Source organism: Cibotium barometz, chromosome 48 (genome assembly GCF_041138505.1).
Source record: "Cibotium barometz isolate CiBa-2024 chromosome 48, ASM4113850v1, whole genome shotgun sequence".
Classification (NCBI taxonomy): Eukaryota; Viridiplantae; Streptophyta; class Polypodiopsida; order Cyatheales; family Cibotiaceae; genus Cibotium; species Cibotium barometz.
In genome coordinates this window covers 11296947-11318150 of record NC_141093.1, presented here as the reverse complement: position 1 = coordinate 11318150, position 21204 = coordinate 11296947, and the positions used below count along the sequence as shown (strand labels likewise).

General features: G+C 46.0%; 1 protein-coding gene across 1 annotated transcript in view; it reads right to left on the bottom strand.

The window, feature by feature from the left end:
* Positions 1 to 651: 651 nt before the first annotated feature.
* Positions 652 to 21204, bottom strand: part of LOC147610813 (uncharacterized) — a 32114-nt gene continuing 11561 nt past the window's right edge. The window contains exons 5-16 of the mRNA XM_086785417.1: positions 17110 to 17280; positions 16203 to 17024; positions 15985 to 16082; positions 15782 to 15844; positions 12398 to 12486; positions 12227 to 12292; positions 11466 to 12122; positions 9935 to 10009; positions 9752 to 9822; positions 9435 to 9492; positions 1901 to 2186; positions 652 to 1712 (exon numbers count right to left, since the gene is read on the bottom strand). Of these exons, the coding sequence (XP_086641543.1) occupies positions 1027 to 1712; positions 1901 to 2186; positions 9435 to 9492; positions 9752 to 9822; positions 9935 to 10009; positions 11466 to 12122; positions 12227 to 12292; positions 12398 to 12486; positions 15782 to 15844; positions 15985 to 16082; positions 16203 to 17024; positions 17110 to 17280 (3142 nt within the window). The 3' untranslated portion in view covers positions 652 to 1026. The remainder of the gene's footprint in view (positions 1713 to 1900; positions 2187 to 9434; positions 9493 to 9751; positions 9823 to 9934; positions 10010 to 11465; positions 12123 to 12226; positions 12293 to 12397; positions 12487 to 15781; positions 15845 to 15984; positions 16083 to 16202; positions 17025 to 17109; positions 17281 to 21204) is intronic.

Below are 21204 nucleotides of genomic sequence, written 5' to 3'. Positions count from 1 at the left end.
GGGATAGTGAATCTGTATGGTACTAGAAGCAAGAGTTCCAATGGGTGGTGGTGAGATAGTGAAGTTCCATATGATATTAGAAGCACAACACCCCTGTCAAGTAATTCACTGTCTCCATGCAGAAAACGGATGTGGCTACCAAATGAAGACCAACAAGACATCTTGTTATACAATACCAAATCATGCCTAACCCCTAACTCCAAAAGAGAAGTGACCTATCTAATATTATCTGAGGAAATCTGCATTCACAGCTGTATGGGGTCACAACCACGTCCGTGTAGAAGTCATACATATACACCTGTCTACTAGCTGTGCAGGCATTGAAGGTACCTAAAAGGAGAATGCCTCCTTGTTGGCCAAATTCCACCTCCATGAAAATATCTCTGCAAAGCCTCCACAAAGTACAATTACAACCAGGTGGCCATATGCAGTACATCCATGGGCTCATAGACTCCATGTCTCTATGCGTAGACTGCCTACACCCCTTGCTCTTAAGGCCCGGGGGAGACAGACGGGGAGAGAGAGAGAGAGAGAGAGATGTTGAGCTTTTATGAAACACTGAATGCTCGAGGCTTTGATAGACAAGGCAATATGTAAATATGCTATGTTTAATGAGCCTGCGTAAAAATTGCAATATAGGTACTCAGAGACTAATAAAACTTCAATTTAATAAAAGGGTATATAATACATGAGAAGGCATTATTAATGACTAGAAATGAATGGGGCAGGAAAGCCCAGCCACCTGAATCATTTCTAGAAACCTTCGATCAGGTGCATTGCAGCCATCCCATTTGAAGGCCCAATAGGATTGGGCTGCCTTACATACAGCACTGGCCTGATGTACTTGGAAATGTGGTACAAAGAAATCCATTTTCGTACCTTGTGGTTCCACAATTTATACAAGGCTTCTCAAAAGAATGCCACTACATTCTACAATACAATATCCCAAGTCCACAGCAAGAGCTGGTTCTTTCCAGGGTGTCCTTGCAACCCATACTGTCTTTGTACACGTCCTTTCAAGAAATTTCACATCATCATTGCAAGGTCTGTTAGATCATCCATTGGCACATCGAGGCCCATGAAATCTCCTCCTGAATCTGGTAAACCAGGATCCTCAAAATCCAACCATGACCCCAAATCTTGGCCTTGTCCTTCCAGATCACCATTCACCACGAAATCGTCCATGCTGGGAATCGGCAGGTGAGTGAAATCAACTGCTTCAAGCTCCTGCCTTTCTCCAACACTGCCAAGCTTCCTTGACAAAGATTCATCCTTAGCCTTCATGACCCGATCTCCAGGCTTCTCTAGTGGGACCGGTGAACTGTCCTTCGGTTTTCCCAATAACCCATTTACAGCTTTCAGTAGAGGTGCCGTCCTTTGCCTCGGTTTGGTTTTGGTCTTCCTCTCGCCTTTGATTGTGCCAAGGCCCTGCCGCCCACCCCTATTAGTATCACCACCTCTTCCAACAATCTCTTTGCCCTGGCATTTATCATCCCTTTCCCTTTCACTCCTCTTCCCCTTTGTTCCACCACTACCACTGCCCACAACATATTCAAGTAAAACTTCCCTTTCTTTAGGCCTAGAGAACAACATATCATCCTTGTCTATCAGACGCTGTGAAGAGGTTGCTATTTCTTGACCACTCTCAGAAGATTCCTTGTCGCCTTTCTCCACACCAGATGTATGGCACAAGCGTCCAGGTCCCTCCAAAGCTGTGTGTTCACAGTCATCAAGTAAACAGAAGATTAAACAAGAGAGGACGATGGAGTAAATAAGTCATAGCAATTAACTGACAGCAACCCTTTTCTTTGTGTTGTAACTGGGCATATGCCTGAGCATGTGCATGTACTCGGTCCAAAACAGTGGGCTAGATCAAGTTTTACAATCTCAAATAACAAACCTGCTGATTTCAGCTCTAAGGAATCCATGGAAGACAGTCCAACTGAGGAGATGCCGACCTGCACTTGACCACCACTGCTCGGCAACAATTTTTCTTCCCCACCTTTGGAAGAGAGACAAAAAAGAATGTCCCTTAGGCTCACATCCTTAAAGCAGCTTTCTCCAGTCTTTGCAAAATGTTGCCATCTTGCTATTGTTCTTTTTGCAAATGTCAAAGCGGCCGTTCTGGCCGCTTTGGATGCTGAGCTTTTGCTCCCGGAAGCTCCTATGACACCTCCCCGACAACCCTGTAAATTAAGTACAGCAAGATCAACACAGTGCGTAGAGAACTAGCTCTCTCTCTCTCTCTCTCTCTCTGAGGATGATGATAGGATAATCATCGGATGTATACAGACATTGGTGTTTTTTCCATTTTTTTTCATTTCCTTTTCAGTTCTTCCATGGCTCAGTTTATCCATGGTACCATTGTATTACTTATGGTCTCATAGACCCTTGGGGTCTTCCATCTAGGTAATATAATTTTTTTTCTTTACCTCTCTCTCTCTCTCTCTCTCAGGTGGAGCAAAGGAAAACTCGCGAAAAAATAGGCCTTTTTTTTTTCAACTAGCCTTTGGCCCAAGATCCTCCCATAGTTACCAAATTTCACCGTCCATAGACAGCCACCCGTAGGCGCTTATTTATCCAACCGTAGGCGATGCCGCGCCGAAGAAGCACCAAGGGGGGGTTTTGAACCCAGGGCCTCTTGGTCCTAGGCAAACACCTTCACCACTTGAGCTATCACCTCTTGGTCCTAGGGGTTTTATCATGATGGTCGTGTGATCATCACTTGCACCATCCCAATGGGAGTCAGTACACAGAGGGAAGACGAGCATATGGAGGAGTGCAGGAGTCAGGTGGAGTCAACATCTTATTCAGATCACGCCCTTGCAAGATTCTTACAGTAGTCAAGAGAGATGAGGAGGCCCGCTATATCTACCAGGGGGCAGATTAGTACGTGTATCACAGCTTGCTACTTCCCACCAGAGACATCCACGTATGCACAGCCTAGTGGGCGATCGCCATACCTCCCCTCTATGCCTATCAGGGGGCAGATTAGTGCAAAACAGCTTGCTACTTCCCGCCAGCAGAGACATCCACATATGCACAACCTAGTGGGCTATTGCCATACCTGCCCTTTTATGAGGACATTACAGCATTCTCCTTCTAGGAGATTTTGATTCAGAGACAGAGAGTCATCAGGTTGCCTACTTGACCTTGGAGACTCATCTTGCTGTGGGAGCTGGATCTCATGGATACAAGGACAGTATCACAGGATTTGGGGCATTCTACTTTTCTTGGATGATGTCACCCCTCCTGATGCTACTACTTGCACTCATACTTTACCTTGTATATACTCTCACATATATCCACATGATCATTATGATGCTGAAATAGACAGACAGCTAGTCTCTTTTTGAGTTTTTTTTTTTTCCATGGTTCAGTGTTGCATGCGCGGAAGCCTTGTTCTACTGTTCCACAGCCCTAAGCCTGATTAAGAACAAGATGATGAATAAACATGATTAAGAAAAAGGAGAGAGAAGAAGAGAGGGAGTTTTCTTGTATTTAATATGGTACAAAAAGGTGCTTAATAAATGTACATGGTCAGGCCCTTGGTCAGCCCCAAAGGGATTGACCTCTGGCCCTACTGATAATGATGAATGATGAACTGTGGACAAGATCACCTTTTATATTAGCTTGAAGCTTTACAATGGCAATAGGCCAGCAAGAGATGTTGAACTTGTGCAAGGGAAGTGGATGAAATAGTGAATAATGGGGGAACTCCTTATATAGTCCATGTGTGAGCTAGCCGACTACCTCTAGGGCTGGCCAATTGGCATAAGACAAATAAATAGGAGAAAAATGCATAAAATGCCCAATAAATGGTACTACCCCAAAACACTGAGATGCATAAATTCTAACACCCCCTCTGCAGCTCATAGTGTGCAAGAGTCGGAAGAAGATAAGCCGATGAAGATGCAACCATGGACCCTCCGGCACCGCGAATACTAGAATCACCTTGGAGAGAGCATCCACCAACCTGTTTCCTCGAAACAAAATGCCACCACGAACAACAAGGAACTTTGCTTGGCCCACGAATTCCTACACAAGTGTGCAGTGAACTCCAAGAATAGATGATGAGTTGCTGGACACACCGCGCCTATAATCGCCAACACTGGACGGAACACATCACGTCGGAAAAGCCTCGAACAATGAACTCGAAACAGATCCAGTTCATAATCTCTGCTACACAAGATAACCATGTCCTGCCAGATGTCTAATGCTTGGAACTCCGAATCACGGTCCCCATGCACCAGTAAGTGGAGCTGTAAAATCAGCCCCCTCTCCCGCCCACAAGCCTCCTCTGGCTGGAAGCACATGGGGAAAAACTGCATGTGTACTAGACAAGTACACCATCTGGGTTCTCCTGAGCCAGAAGCACCCTGGGAGCCCTAGAAGTGGTACTAGAATCTGTATCACTATCCTGTGTCGTGTCATTGCCTTTTCTCTGAGATGAAGCCTTGTCCTTGGTCTTATCCTTCTTGGACAAACAATCCTTGGACAGATGTCATCTCTTCCCGCAAGAGAAGCAACGACTCCGACCTTTCTTCTGAACTGAGGAAAGTGCTTGGTCAGAACTGTTGACTGACGCCTTCAACTAACCATGTGAAACGAGAACGGACTCCTCCAAAAGTAGGGAGCTGAGATCATCAAAATCCAACTAAGTGGATGTGACCTGGCACCGCAAAGATCGAGAAATCACATCATAGTCCGGAGGAAGCTTGGTGAGGATAAGTGCAACCAGCTGAGCAGAGAGAACAAAGCAGCACCCATAGCCAATAACTGGTCATGGATAACCTTGGCCTTCATGAGGAACAACTGCATGAAACTTCCTTCAGGGATTAACAAACCGTAGAGCTGCCCTTGCAAGGTAACTGCCCTCATCGACAAATCTCGAGCAAAGAGATCCTCCAATTTAGACCATACATGATAAGCACTGGTGAGACTTTGCATTGCCGGTGAGACCTCCTCTGTGATGGTCTGCACAAGCACAGAATGCGCCTTCGAGTCCCAATTCTCCCAATCTTGTAATTCCGCAGCAAATTCATCCTCCTGATCCTGTGTTCTGAACAATATCCCACAAACCCTTGTGGATAAACCAAATCCACATCTGAAGCTTCCAATGGGCATAGTTGGGTCCTTTCAACTTGTCATCCTTGTTCGTACAGGGGGGAGCCATATCCACAGCAACAAGAAACACATATGTCAACTCTCAAACACTTCTCTCAAGTGCTTTCCAACGAAGCGAGGCTCGAGAACCAATCAAACCCCTCTCAAACCTGAGAGAGGAGGCTGGACAGCAGCAAAACAGTCCAAGAAACCACCAGGAACCTCCTACCGGAAGGGCAGGGACTGGTGGAGGAAGAAGGAGATGTACAGCCACTTGTCTGGCAACTCCACATGCAAGAAACTCACCAATAACTAATGCCAGAGAAGAATTTGCAGCCAAAACACCAACACTTGCCTCTGTAGAAGAAAAACGCAGCCAAGTACCTGGCCGGCTTGCCTCTGTAGGAGAAAACGCAGCCACCAAACTGGCCGGCAGCAAGGGAAGGGCTGGCTGGACCAAAAAACGCAGCAGTGTATGAAAACGCAGCCAGGAGGAGCTAGGGCAGAAAACGCAAGGTACAGATGAGAAGGCGGGTAGATTTGCAGAAGATGGAGCCAGCCTGAACCTAAGCGAGTGATACCATGTTGGAGAATGCACAAGCGGAAGCATAAACAAGACGAGAGAGAGTAGAGAGAGCTTGTGGACAAGATCACCTTTTATATTAGCTTGAAGCTTTACAATGGCAATAGGCCAGCAAGAGATGTTGAACTTGTGCAAAGGAAGTGGATGAAATAGTGAATAATGGGGGAACTCCTTATATAGTCCATGTGTGAGCTGGCCAACTGCCTCTAGGGCTAGCCGACTGGCGCAAGACAAATAAATAGGAGAAAAATGCATAAAAGGCCCAATAAATGGTACAACCCCAAAACACTAAGATGCATAAATTCTAACATTGATGGCTGTCGACAGGTCTCCAATGCTAGATGGTGATGATGTTGATGCTGCTGATGCTAATGGTTCTGCTTATGATGATGATGATGCTGATGTTGATGATGATGATGATGAGGCTAATACTGATGGTAATTATGCTACTGTTGATGACCTAAATGCACTGAAATCAGGGATTAATGTTGTTCATGCTGAGGATTAGCCATGGCACAGGCGTGCACATGACATTAAATATTCCATGGACTCATTGTACTACTTTTAGTCTCATAGACCCATTGGGTCTCTCTCTCTCTCTCTTGCGCACCCTGCCCGTCTCCCTGTCCGCCCGCCTGCATTTCGCCTGTCTTCACCGTTCGCCTCACCTCCCTCTATCTCTTGCGTGTGCCCGTCTCTCTGTTCGCCTCGCCTCCCTCTCTCTCTTGCGCACCCTCCCCGTCTCCCTGTCCGCCCGCCTGCATTTTGCCTGTCTTCCCCTTTGGGGGGCACCCTGCCCGTCTCCCTGTCCACCCGCCTGCATTTCGCCTGTCTTCACCTTTGGGCTCCCTTTCCCCACACACCCTTGCTCAGGCCCCCAAGGCAGCAACATAACTCTCCCCTGCACCTGTAGCTGAGCATCTTGTAGGTCGCATCTTCTGAGTCTCCCCCAAAGGGGAGAGGGTACCCTTGAGGGGAGACTCGTTCCACCAACAGCCCTCTCCTTTATCAGCAGCAACATATGGGAAGTAAGAAGTCTTTCGCCTCAGTCACCGCTTCACGATTACCGCCCGTTCCTCCACCCGTGAGCAAGCCGACACCATGGGAAGCCTACCTCATGCAAGAACTGAAGAAACTCCACGGAGAATTAGCAGCACTGAAACACGAGACTATCAAGAAAGATGAACAAATCAACGAACTGAAAGTGCAAGTGCAAGCCATGAAGACGAAGCAAGAGGAAGCACGAGAAGGACCCATACCTACAACACTACAAACAGAAACGACAAACTATGTTTCAAAGGTAAATTCAGTTAACTCACAAGATTTTGTTAAAGAAGTCATATCAGCAGTCAAAGAAAAGGAACGAATGGAAAGTAACAAAAAGGTAATCAGAGTCGGTGGTCTTCCTCAAGGCTGGGATAGGGCAGACATAGCTCAAGAGCTTCGAGAAGACTACATATTAGATACAGATGTACTTACAGCACAACTGAGCAAAGTAGTCCCCTTCGTGGACTTAGGAGACCCTATCTCTATTATAGTAAAGGGCACACAGGCAAAAGTCTCCTATATGAACAACAATGAGAAAATAGCAGTGATGAAGCAAACAAGGTCTCTCCAAGGGACAAAGGTATGGATAGCTGATGAACTCACCCCGCTACAACTCAAGAACAGATCGGCAGAGCTGAATAAAGTTAAAGAAGCAAGAAAGAATGGCAAATGGACAATATACAGAGGAGGACAAGCAATCATTAAAGAATTCCGTACCCCACCCCCCTCAAGAGCAAATCCATCCATGGATGAAATATAGCTATTTTTTATTTTAAACCTCAATTTCGAACTAGATGCAATAGAACCCATTGTAATTTAAACTCTTAAGAGTCTTAAGAGTTCATTTTGAGTTATTTTTTTTCAGTTTTATGCCTCTTTGGCATCGATACCCAGAGTGGAATGTAAATGGATGTACCTGATCTGTCCCATAGGTCGGATTCGGCCTCCCGTGGACGTTAATATAACTTTCTTTTTCTCTCTCTCTCTCTCTCTCTCTCTCTCTCTCTCTCTCTCTTTCTCTCTCTCTCTCTCATTGACCTCCCGGACCAACATTGCCTAGGGCTTTTCCTGCTCTAGCCTCACAGACACACAGACACTTTCTAGAGAGAGCTTTGGCCCCAACCACCCCGACACATCCCTTGCTAGCCAACCATCACCAGCTTCTTCTGGACCTAGGACCAGAAGAACACCCATACAGTGGATCCTGTAGACCCACCTTGCCCAAGAGGAGTTACATCAGATCATGCCTCAACATTCCAACGTGCCTAATGCCCCCCGCCCCCCAGATGTCAACCACAATCCCCTCATCAGCTCCAGATCTAGGACATGCTCCATCGCCGTCAAGTTACCTTTCCACATGACATAGCTGAGGAAGACCTCTCGGCCATACTCATTAGCCCCATGCTTGATATTTTGGAGAGTGGTATACCATCTATTGGGGGCTGATGTTCCTCTCATGTTTCATGTTTCATGCTCCTGGAATTCCATGATGAGTTTTCCATGGACAGTTGTGTATCAATCGAGTGAGATTGTTTTATTTAATTTTCCGTTCCATGATGAGATATGCCATCGACATTTTTGTATCACTTTGGTCTCATAGACCCATTGGGTCTTTAGTAGACGCTCTCTCTCTCTCTCTCTCTCTCTCTCTCTCTCTCTCTCTCTCTCTCGGCGTACATGGATGTACACCTATCACATGGGATATGTTGTGCCATTGGGCAGATCCGGACCTCATCACACCAGCTGCGGATTGAGACAAGGTGATATGTGCATCAGATCTTGGATGACCGCATTTGTCAGCTATGCTACGAGGTAGAGACAGAGGAACACTACATTTGCCGATGTACATTCTATTATGAGATCCAAGGGAGATATCACTGCCTCTTCCGAGAGGGTTTTGGGCCGTTACGCAGGATCATGGAGTTTGAGGATCAGAGATGCCTGGGATTGTTTCTACTTGAGCTCAAGAGACACAGAGAGACCCTCTTGGCAGACAGGAGGCCGAGCCATGATGTACCTAGACAGAGGACCCTGACAGATTTCTTCGGCACCAACACCAGCAACCTAGCCCACACACCTCCTGATACCTCCTCCATTGGGCCATTAGGGCACCGACCACAGTCCCAGGGAGTCACCACTGATAGAGCAGTTATCTTATGTCGTGCTCGTCGGCCACGCCCATCAAGATCCCGACCACGGCATCCTCACCATCGCCAGATCAGAGCCATTATTGCTCGGCATCGGAGGCGCCTACCTCGCTTCTACGACCTCTCCATTCTAGACAACCCCATGGCGGAGATACTTGATCTAAGGAGAGGGCAACACTTCAACTGATCAGCATACATGGATCTACCTGATATACATTTTTCAGTATTCTCTAGTATTTTCTACTCAGTATCATCTCGGAGCCTTACAGTTCTGTTCTTATAACTGTAGGACAATCAGTTTATTGTACTTTTTAGTCTCATTTAGTTGTTCTCTTTGATGAGACACCAACTTCAGATGTACTCTTAGTTTTGGTCTCATAGGCCACTATGGCCTCTTAGAGACGTTAATATATCATTTCATTTCTCTCTCTCTCTCTCTCTCTCTCTCTCTCTCTCTCTCTCTCTCTGTGGCCTTGGACACTACAAGCCCATCTAGAGGACAATTAGAAAGATACACACACAAAAATGGTGCCAAAGGAAGAAAGAAATACCACTCGTTTGTTGAATGCAATCTCTACAAGTTTCAACATGGCCAACCGCTCCCGCTCCCTGCACACCGCAACATGAAAACACAGCATGTGTAATTGTAATTGATTTAAAACTATCTTTTCACAAAGTGCAATTCTAGTCACCCAAAAAGGTCAAACCATTACTGTCGTCTTCCTGTCATATTTCTTCTCATATCTCTACTCAATCAGCCTGAGACATAGATTAGGGAGCTACAACATGCCCCTCCCCTTTCCACCACATTTTGCATGCATACACATGCATGCACCTGCAAGTTTCACAAAAAAGGGGCACCTTATACCTTTCTTCAGTTGTTCTAATATTAGAAACTATCATTCCCAAGGACAACAGCCTCTCCTTATTTGTATGTATCTGTCAATCAAATGATAGGGTGTTATGGATATGGCAACAAAAAAACACGACATTTATGTCACAAAGCAGGGCTCTAATATAAGAGATCAAAGGCTAAAAGAAGATTCAAAACCTGGTCTTTGAGCTCCATGTGAGATTTCTTCAGTTCTTCAGCAACCTCATCATCTTCTACCCCAGCTATTTCTTCCTACCAACACATACATTCATGATTCTCAATCCAAATTTGTACCACTTGTGATAAGTTGTAATCGTAAAATATGATTCGTTGAATGCCCACCTGAATACATTCTATGCATGGGCTTAAGCAACATGGGACACTGGAGGTTTTGCAAGCAAATGCCACAAACAAAGATGGATCAACAAGCTTCTTGACCATCAGAACAGTCTCCTGCCCGCAGAACTGCGAGTTCCCAGTTTTGAACTTCGCATGAGATGCACTTTAACTAATATCTATAAATAGGTTGGAATGCTAAAATCGCAATATTGGTAGGGGAAAACTGATGACAATTTAGGCATTCGTATTGGGCTCATACACCGTCTTTCTGCTCGGATACAAAGCAGCCCCAAACTAACAACCCGAGGATCCTACCTTCTTTTTTCAGTGATGCTGAAATGTGGTGTTGTGACCCAATGTCTTTTTGCCACGACATTAGCGGAGCAGCATTGTCATGAGCAACACCGTGTTTTTTGGTTTACTGCTTATTTGAACTCAATCATATCTATCTTTCTACTATCTGTTGTTTGCACATGCACATATCTGTACATGCATGCATTCATTATAAGATTCGCATGCATGATGCAGCTAGGCAAACCACCAGTTTTCTCAATGGAGCGAGAGATTTACAATATGCACTAAAACTAGCCATAAGACAATACCAATTTATTCCGATGGATAGGGAAGTCATTGATCATCAAACCAGATCAAAGTAAAGAGCTCTCCATGTTGATCACACAATTTCAAGTCTCATCAAATTCTGATCAGTCTAACTCCATCTATGCTTGTTTGTTGTCCATGTACCAAGCAGTGCAAGTTGAGAAAGAGGCCGCGTGGATTGGGGGAGTTGTATGGAAAGTCCCCTAGAGACCCCTGCCAATACTCATGTGATTCTCCCGACTAGCCTTACGCCCAAGATCCTCCCGTATTTACTATTTTTCACCGCCCGTTAGGCACACCCGCCCACAAGGTGCATGTTTTTCCGCCGAGGAAGCACCTTGTGGGGTTTTGAACCCAGTACCTCCTGGTCGTAGGCAAACTCTCCACCAGATATGTTTCTAGACTCAAACTAGCAGCAGTGTGATAATTATTAAAGGATGTGCAATGGCCGCACATGTATGAGATTCTCCTTGCTAGGAATCAATGTACCACACTCAGTGTGGGTTCTGGCATACTCTAGTTGTGAGGTCTTAGAGGCTAATTATAAGAAAAAGCCATGTTGAGCACTTGATAACCTGATTTGCAAACGGATGAAACATCTGGTAGGGGAAGGGTAGAAGATGCATTGATGCTTGTCACGGCATTATGGCATCATTTTCCCTTCTGGACAGATGGACCCATGTGATGCACACAGGACTGTGGGGTGTGGGCAGCAGCACAAGAAGGGGGAAGAGAGAGAGAGAGAGAGAGAGAGAGAGAGAGAGAGCACCAGATCAGGATACAATCCAACACTTTGAAGCTCCAGTGCTATCCTGTCATCCAGCTTTAGGGTCTGATACTGAATATTCCAAGTCCTTAGCTCGTTAACATTGGAGCCTTTCCTTTCATCCTCCTTCCTCGTGTCACCTTTGGCTGGAGAATTCAGAAGTTCAGATTCTGAATCCCAGTGTCGATGCCCATTTGAGGTGTATAAATCGTCGTATGAAGGACTTTTTGCCCAGCCATCCTGTTTACTGCTGTCCCCTCTTCTCGTCTCTATTTCTGGCTCTGAATCTTGATCCTTCTTCTCCAACTGTGCCTGTTCACTATCACTCAAATCATGTAAAGATTGATCCCCTGCATTACCTTGCAGCTCAACCTGGCTTCCATCCTCCCTACTGCCATCATCTGAATCGCCCTCAATGATAAGAGCCGATAAAAGCCTTTGAGATAGAGGCATCCCTTTGTCCCACCAGCCTCTTTGCAGTTCCAGACCCTGGACTTGTTGATCCTTCAGATTGTTAAACGCCTTCAAAACCTCCCCTCCATCAACTTCCATGCTTCCGTTTGACAAGCATGACACCTTGCTAGCTACATTTACCACAATGGATTCTGGAGGTGTGGCTACAACACTTTCATTCCACAGATGCATTGGGCTTACTATGTCCTGCAAATTCAAAGAACTGATTTTCAACACACAAAAAAAGTCCAAAAAAACCATACCTTCAAGAAACAGGGAACCAATACTAAGGCTCTAAAACTTCACTATACCTTTATAGTACTATTATCCCTTACAGGGAGATTCAACGAACATTCTACCTCTTCCAGTTCCCTTGCCTTCAAAAGAATCCCACAACACACAAATTCACAAAAAGAAATGGAAGGCAATGGAATTTCTAGAAGATCTTGCACAAGGAGCTTGAGAACATGAAGTGTGCTCACTTGTTTCCTCAAACCCTCCTCCTCATCAGATGTTAAATATGCAAAAAAAGGCTCCATTTCTTTCCAAAAACCACTGGGACAAGCCGCAGCTGCAGCATCAAACCAAATTAAACATTCATCAGCGCTGTTACTCTATCTTTATAAGTCAGTACAAGCTTGAAGATTAGCATAAAATATTTGTTTTCCCTTTGTGCCAAGAAAATACTACATGCAGCATTTTGGAGCCAACTATAGAGGCAGCATAATTTTGTACATAGAACACAATACTAGTATCTTTCCACATGCAAATCTAAAGCACAAATTGCATGCAAAAAGAGGTGTATAATACTGAAATACTGCTAGAATCTGGTTACAGCAGATGGCTTGTTTCTCCCCAACCATCTTCTCCTGTGAAAGAAGCTTTGATGGCTTGATAGGAACTGCCAAGACACAGGCTGTGTAGAAAGGCTGCAAGGGAGCAATTGCAGTAAAGGTAGATGAATAAGCGATAAAGAGCTGCACCAGGGATCTACACCCAGCCTACCAGGGTGCAATTGGTCTAGGTTGGCCATATCGGCCACTTCCGGGGTAGGGTCCATGTTGACCCCAAATGACAATGCCACCAACCTAGGGTAACATAGAGGTAAACAAAAGCCCAAAGGTCTTGACTCAACTTCCAGGCCCATCCCAACATGTCTCAGTGTTATTCTGACCGTGCAACTTGAGGATGGTGTCCTCGAAATACCACCTTCAACCCTTATGTAACACGAGTGCTTGCAGAAGTGTGTTTATGATTGACTGATTGTGATTCGCGCCCAATTAAAGACTTAAACCCATGCAACAAACCGCTTCTTCTTCATGCTCAGTACATAGTGAAGAGAGATGACCTAATCTACCATGTACTACTAACATGAAGTGTATACAATGCTGAATAGAGATACTCAATGGTAGGACTGCTCCTAAGCTCTCAATGACTCAATGATGACTAACTGATAAATGAATGAATATGACCAAGGCCTAGACTCCTATTTATAGTGTCTAATGTTGGTGAGTTGGCTACCAACCCTAATAATAATGTCCAATTAAGTATGTTCACACAACAGTCAAATAACTCTGTCCACACTTGCTTGCTCATCAGGTGCCTAGACATATTACAATGAGCTAGCACAATAATCCTTACACGCACGTGAATCCGGCCACACACTCAACCTCGGAGTTGACCAAGGGTAGAAGCATGTCCATGTCACACTCGGGAGAGTGTGCACGTGATCCCCTCCTGCTTAACTTGAAGCACGGGTGCAAATGATGCTCCAACCCGGTAAGGATCATCTTGTGAACTCGCTCTGTGCTCCACACACCGGTCCAAACTCCAATAGCATGGCTACTGGACCTACGGTCTCCAATGATGTCTCCGCCACTGCCTCCTCGAGAACTGCACCACTAGAACTAGCCTCTCTGCCTCTAGATGCTCCACTACCACGGCACACCACTACGAGTCTGAAACTCACTCAATGACTCCTCCCTATCGTCCGACACTAGAATGGACACTGGGATGGGTTGCCCCCCATGTGTCTGGATCACCCCCAAGCTTGGTAGTGTCTGCTCCTTGGACTCATCCTCCAAAATCTGCTCCTTAAATAGAAACATTGTCACCAATGCCGCTTCCTCTCTTGAAAGCTTTCCAGCATCCTCGGATACTCCATCCTATTTAGCTTCATCTATGGATGGACTTACCACTGTACATGCTACCTTTCTTGCTTGGATTTCTTGTCGACGCTGCCACCTGGCTCTCCAACTGCTAGATAATCTCCTCACCCCTCTCTATCGTATGTGGTTCCACTATGCTCTCGTAGAGGTGGATGTCGGTGAACCATGTTTCCTTCCAAGAAACCAAAGAGCACTCTAGCATCTGGCAAATGCTACCTGTCACATTATACGTATGTACTTGAAAATAAAAACAAACACATCTTTGTGGTCAAGGACCTGGCCAACGCTTTCCGTGCACGATGGAGGAAGGGTGGGTGTAACCAATTGGCTGGGGTAGGGAAGCCTCATATACTTAGATATATAAAAGCTACCCTATCTGTCCCCTACGTCCACAAACTGGCACGCCTGTACCACCACCTTGGAGGCGCCCTTCTGATGTGTTTTGCTGGTGTGGATGGCCGCCTCCTGTGTGTTGTCCTGCAGCCTGAATAGGGCTGTGTTTTTGCTGAATCTGGCCACCCTTATGCTCTCCCAGATCTGGCCTTCTCCTATTTACAGTGTCTAATGTCGGTGAGTTGGCTACCAACCCTAATAATAATGTCCAACTAAGTGTGTTCAAACACATAACCCAATAAATTTGTCAACACTTGGCTGCTCATTGGGTGCCTGGACAATAGTACAATAAACTGGCACAATAGACATTACAAACACATCCAGCCATGTACTCGACCTCTAAGTTCACCAATGGGTAGAAGCATGTCCACATCACACTCGGGAGAGACCACCACCTTAATGCAGCCCAAAAAACAAATATCGGTCCACACTTGAGTGAAGCCTATTTAGCGCCGTGCCGAACCTACCTAAGCCATTGACAACCCATTTGGCCTACAATGGCCATCAAACCTGGTCTGTCAAACATCCAGGCTGCTCAACCACGGCATGCCTCATAAAGGGCTGACAAACAGGAGCTAGCAGGTAACACTGCAATGATTGTATCCTAAAAAACTGTCTAAGAAGTTGTAGGCTTCTTCACTTGCTACCCGTTCTAATACATGCTCCGTATATGGTAATGGGTAGTGGTCTTTCCTGGTAGCTACATTGACCTTTCTGAGATCAACACACACTCTAAGCTTCCCGTTTTTCTTTGGCACGATCATGATTGGTGATAGCCAATCTATGTGCTCAATCTTGTAGATGAAATCTGTAACTATGAGTTTATCAATTTCCTCCTTTACAATAGCTACGTTTTTGCCTGGATGGTCTCGATCTCTCCATGATCAGAATAGTGTGTTGAACCACCTCGGGTGGTACACCCTTCATTCAATATACTTGTAAGCAAAACAATCCTTGAACACTTTCAAGAGAGCAGTGAGCTCCTTTTCTTTTCAGTAGCAGCAGTCAAGTCATTAGCAACGTAGATAGGTATGGGATTTCAGAAATAAAATCATGTGTACTACTATCATCATGCATGAGCTACCAGGTAACACTGCAATACATACAGAGGGTGGAGCATTGATTTCCAACATATTTAAAACATGCAATTTTAAGAATACGTGCATGGATTTCCAAAGGGCCACAGCTCATAGTACAGCACCAAACTGAAGAAGAACAGTAAAAAGCTTTACGGTCACACACCAAATTGAAGTTGTACAGAAACTCACATGTAGAGAACCACTAGGAGAACGTTAAAAAGCTTACCACTAGCATTCACAGCGGCTTGTACAGCAGCCACCAACTCTTCATGATCATCATCTGACTCACCTGGAGAGTGATAAAAAACCCTCTTTAACTAGAAAACAAAGAAACTGCTAGCAGTACAGATCGTCTACAGCTCACAAAGCCTCCTGCAAACAATAAACTGATTTTTACAAAGAAAGAGCAACTATTTAGTGCCTAGTTACCAGAAACATCTCCAACACTGTTGATTGGAGGTCGCCGTGGCCTTGTTAAGGCCTTACGATCTGCTGTTCCCTTCTTTGTGGGAGGACGTCCGGGCTTACTGCCCAAAAAGAAAAAACTGACAAGCCCTTTTAGTACAAAAGTTAAGCTCTCTAAAATTTGGCTGGACAAGCTTTTTGTGAGATTTCGCAATCACTAGGATGATCGTATATCAACTTACATGTCAGACAGTTTCTCTAGCTTGTCAAGCCCAGGCCTTGCACTTCTTAACTGCTTTGCATTGGCAGCAGGATCCACCTTCTCAACATGTGTTACAATCGGAGTTTCCCTCGCTGCAATCAAGCCTCTGCTGCTCCTACCTTGCCTCCTTACACCATCTCCACCTTCTTCCTTGCTTCCTACATGAGACTTTTTGCCTGGCACAACTGGAGGTGTCATCTTCTGACTAACAGTTGCAAACCTGCCCTCAGATTCCCCATGCTTTTTCCATTTATCTTTGAATTTTAAGTCACCACCCTCTGAATCTTCACTCTCAGAAACCCCCATGGAGGGTGTAGCTCTTTCTATCTTTGGTTTGTTTTGAGAAATAGTGGTGGTACTAGCAACTCGCCTCATGGGACCTGCAGCAGCTAGCATGCTAGGGCTGAATCTCGCTCCCACAGTAGTTGTGGTATCACGGCCAGAGTTTCCATCTCCCATGGTGATTGCCTCATCCTTGCCTGTTGTAGGACCAACAGTTGGTGGGACTAAGTTCATTCTCCTTGCTACGCGTGACATTTTCTGAGGCCTTTGCCCCACCCATTGAGCTACAGGTGGAGATGATGGCCTCAACACTGCGGATCTTTTACGGTTGCTTGGACCAACAGGGAGTTGAGATCTGCCAGGTGCTGCACGGTCCCAAGCATCAGAAGGAGACGGTCGTGAAGCATGTTGTGCAGATGGATTGACTGAAACCACAGCACTTGACCGAGGTGCCCGTGCAGCCTTCAGTTTGGTCACTGTTGTTCGGCTTACCAAAAGACCTTCTTCCTTATGTGACAGCCTGCAGTTATTAGCTCAAGTCAATTGAACTGATACTGCTGGCTAGTATTTAGAATGGTGTTACTGGTGAAAGGATGTTCACTTACTTGACACCATTCTTCACAGGTAGTGGTCGTTCCTTGTCAGGAAAAGTAAGGTGGTCTCCTTTCTCTCCTACAGAAGCTGAGCCATCAGATTCATTTCTATTTACAGGACGAATTGGCACATGCTGCGCACTTTCCACCTCGTGGATGGATACCATGCCATGAACATGACCCCTGCAAATGCAGTCAATAAGCGTGTCAGGCCCATGTACAAATAACTAAACCTGCATGCATATTACATAATTAGGACTATTACTAGCTCTTAACCCACAACATGCCACGACCTCGCATATACTAATGATTGCTTGATTGTCTGTTAGTTTGAAGAATCTTGTTATGAGTTGTCGTGGACATCTTAAAAATGAGAAATGCGTTGAAAGCACCAACTCCTTTTGTGTTGGCGCTTACATGTTCAGTATACTGATCTGGATGTGGAATGCAAACTGTACTCAAAGCACCATCTTCAATAGTGTTATCAGAGCTGATCACTCCTACTTATCCTTAAACATAAAACAGCCCACAACATTCTTTACCACCTCTACTCCCTATTCAAACTTACCACCATTATCATTTAAGCCACAACCTAGATCCCACCTATAATGCTAGGCTTTCCAAAAGAGCCTTGCATTGAAAGGCTCAACAAGGCTAAGTGTTGAAGGTGTCCCACGAAGGTGCACAGGTCCAAGGAGAGTAACACAGCCAGGGTAGAAATCCCCTGGGGCTGGTCAGTGTCAGCAAAACCCGAGGGAATGACAGCCTTGAGAGTTGGATGCCATTTGGGGCATACCAATGAAGGCTTTTGGGAAAATGGTTCCCAAAGGGTTGGAGCAAGGATGCCATGATTAACCTCGGGAAGGAGACCACTAAAGTGTTCAGGGACAGGGCCTTCGGGTCTTTTGCAAACTTTTTAGTCTCTCATGTTCCTAGTATTCCATGATGAGATCTCCATGAACAGTTTTGTATCACTCCAATGAGAGAGTTGTCACGTGCATCCCGCACTCGGATGCCACGTACACATATATGTACAGAAGGTGCAGGACCTGGGATGGAAAACTAGTCCCATGTGAGCCCAGTCCGGGACGCGTTAGCCAGGGTTCCATTCCAGTCGTCCGAGGTCAGGTGTGCATTGTCCTACACATGCGTCCAAGGTCAGGTGTGCATTGTCCTGCACATGAAACAGTGCCAGTCCGCGCTGTGAGTCTCACTCTGGAATGATGTCAGGGGTTCTGGGTATGTGATCACTGTGTAGACAGTTGGGTTTGCATATAGGAAAGGGGCCAGCCCATAGGGATACCCCAAGGACAGATGTGGGCATGGGGAAGGTGTAGAACCACCCCCATAGGGGCCACGAAGGCCTTGGCTGTACCCACCAGCCAGCCATGGAGGGGCTATAGGACAGCCCTAGGGCTCCTGGACAGGTGGCCGACTGGTTACACAGCCCCTAGGGGACTGTAGATCAGGTGTGGGGCAGCCCACACAGGCTGCCCAGCAGCCAGATCTGAGGTGCATGGTGGCCAGCTCTTATTTAAGTCATGCGCAGATTTTTACAGCATTTAATGCTGAATATTCTAGTCGTGGAGCAATTTTCAGGCAGCCAACTGCTGTAAACCAGCCGACTGGCTTCCCTGAAGGGTATAAATACCCAAGACAAAAATCAGTTCATTTATCTCAGATTTCACCAAGTGCTGAAGCCAATCAAAGGGCCAGGACAGCCAAGGATAAGCTAACGCAAAGGGGTGAAGGATTGAAGGTGAAGGGCAAAGGATTCTCCTCAGCCAAGAAGGTTCAGGTTCAGTCTTTTATTTCAGTTTTGCATCATTCTAGTAAAAGCAAATACACCATTCGTGGTGGGGGCCCTACAGAGGGTATTCGGGACCCAATACTGTGTCCTCTTCTCCCTCTCTCTCTCTCTCTCTATTTTTCTGCACATCTACATTCAGTTTTGTGCGTTAATTTCCTCGCGACAAGTGTGCTGATTTCTGAGCATTGAAGTTACCGATCTCCCCCGAAGCTTCCGCATGTTACAGTGCATGTTACAGTGGTATCAAAGCCTACTTCAAGTGTAAAGATTCAGCAAGAAACCAGAAATTTTTTCTCGCTCGTGTGGTTGGTTTTCAGACTCCGGTGGACTACCCCTTTCGGAGTGACTCTAGTCCCTCGAAGGACGGTTGGTTTTCAGCCTCCGGAAGTCTCCGCCACACATAGTGGATGGTCAAACTGCACTCCGGAAAGGAAGTGTGTTTTCCTGCTATGGCGAGCTTCGACGACGAGAGAGACCAAGAACCTTGGGACCAGAGTGCACCAGGCAACCCAGCTAGGGCATCAGGCATGAGTGTTACAGAGATGTTCCAACAGATGATGCGAGCAATCGCAGACCAGACTACCAAGTTGGAAGAGCAAAAGGCGCAGATCCTGGCTCTGAAAGAGCGCACCCGTTCTCCAGCGCCGCGTTTTCCATCTCCCCCTCCCTCTCCTTCCGTATCCCAGATTCTAGATCCTCTACACAGGGACCCTCTCGCAGGGTCACGACCGCAGCCGAGTTCGATGCTTGAGTTGCAGATGTGTGCATTGGAGATCCGATAACACAAAGACGAAGTCATGCAATGCGTGAAACATGAGCGTTACCTTGCAGCTTTGGACGCCAAATTGACACCAGTGGCTTCCTCGAATCATTTTCCCGAGAAAATGAACTTCAGTAAGTATAATGGTAAACTCGACCCCACTACTCTTTATTCATGGTTGCATCAGTTTGAAGCTTACTTTACCGCAGTTAGAAAGAACGATACTGACAAAGTGATCTTAGCCAATTGGTACTTGGAAGGTGAGGCCATTCCTTGGTGGACCCAGTGGGCTCATGCTTGTTAGCATATTCATCCCCAGATGCTGCTCTTTTATGGTGCCCATTTGGTCCCCTTTTGCATGGCCCTTGCTTGTGGGCTGGCCACCCCTTTTTACTATTTTTCTGGGATTTTTCCCAGTCTTTCTGGCATTTACCAGTCGGCCATGTCCATTAGCTCCAGTTGGCCTGTTTATCAGCTCAAGTCAGCCAACATTCCCTTACTATAAATAGTGGGTGCTGGCCTCTCTTTTCTCATTCATTCTTGTACATATTTTGCTCCCTCACTTATGAGACTTGTATTGTCTCTTGCTTGGGACTGTTTTGCTTCAGTATATTCAGCATAGTTTTCTCCATATCTCTCTCTCTCTTGCACTCTCTGTTCAGCACATTCTAGTGCCACTCTGCTTCCGCTCTGTGCACTCTTTCATGGTATGGTCGCTCCCGGTTTAGCAACCTCTTTGCTGCCCAAGATTCAGCCCTGTTTTCAGCACCTTCTGCCCTGCGTTTTTCTTCCAGATCCATAGCCCTTGCTGCTGCGTTTTCTGGGCAGCAACTTCTGGTCTTTTCTCCTCCAGTTTTGGCTTCTCCATCAGCAGCCATCTGGCGTTTACTGATCAGTGTTTTTTCCCACTTGGAGATTGGACAATAGGCGGCCTGTTTTCTACTGGACAGCAGCCTTTCTTTGCTGCGTTTTCCTCTCCAGTGGCCCTTTCCCTTTGCAAAGGGGGCTTGTGGTGTTGCAGGCTTTGGTGGCACTCTTGGTACCTGTGGAGGACACTACTTCTTCAGAGTTTGTGCATTTTTTGAGATTGAGCCCAAGCTTTTGTGATGGTTGCACCGACTTCTCTTCATATGTTTGCTAAGTCTGCCGAGTTGGATGGCTCCAACTACAACCTATGGACAGTGAAGGTGAAATCGGCCTTGCGTGGCGTGGATCTTTAGGATTGGCTTGTTACACCAGCCAATGCCACCCCTCCCACCCTTGCTTCTTCCGGTGGTGCGACTCAGGCACAGATTGATATTTAGCAGTCGAATGATCGAAGCGTTTTCTCCTTCCTAATGTTGAAATGTCAAGATGCTGTTCTCTCTCATGTGCGTACAGCAAATGCTGCACATGAAGTTTGGAAGGCTTTTGCAGCTCTCTATGAGATTAAGTCTCCAAGTTGCATTTTGGCGTTGGAAAAGCAACTTATGAACTTATCAGTTTCTGGGTTTCCATCTTTGTCTGGATTTTGCTTTCATCTCGAAGATGAAAGATC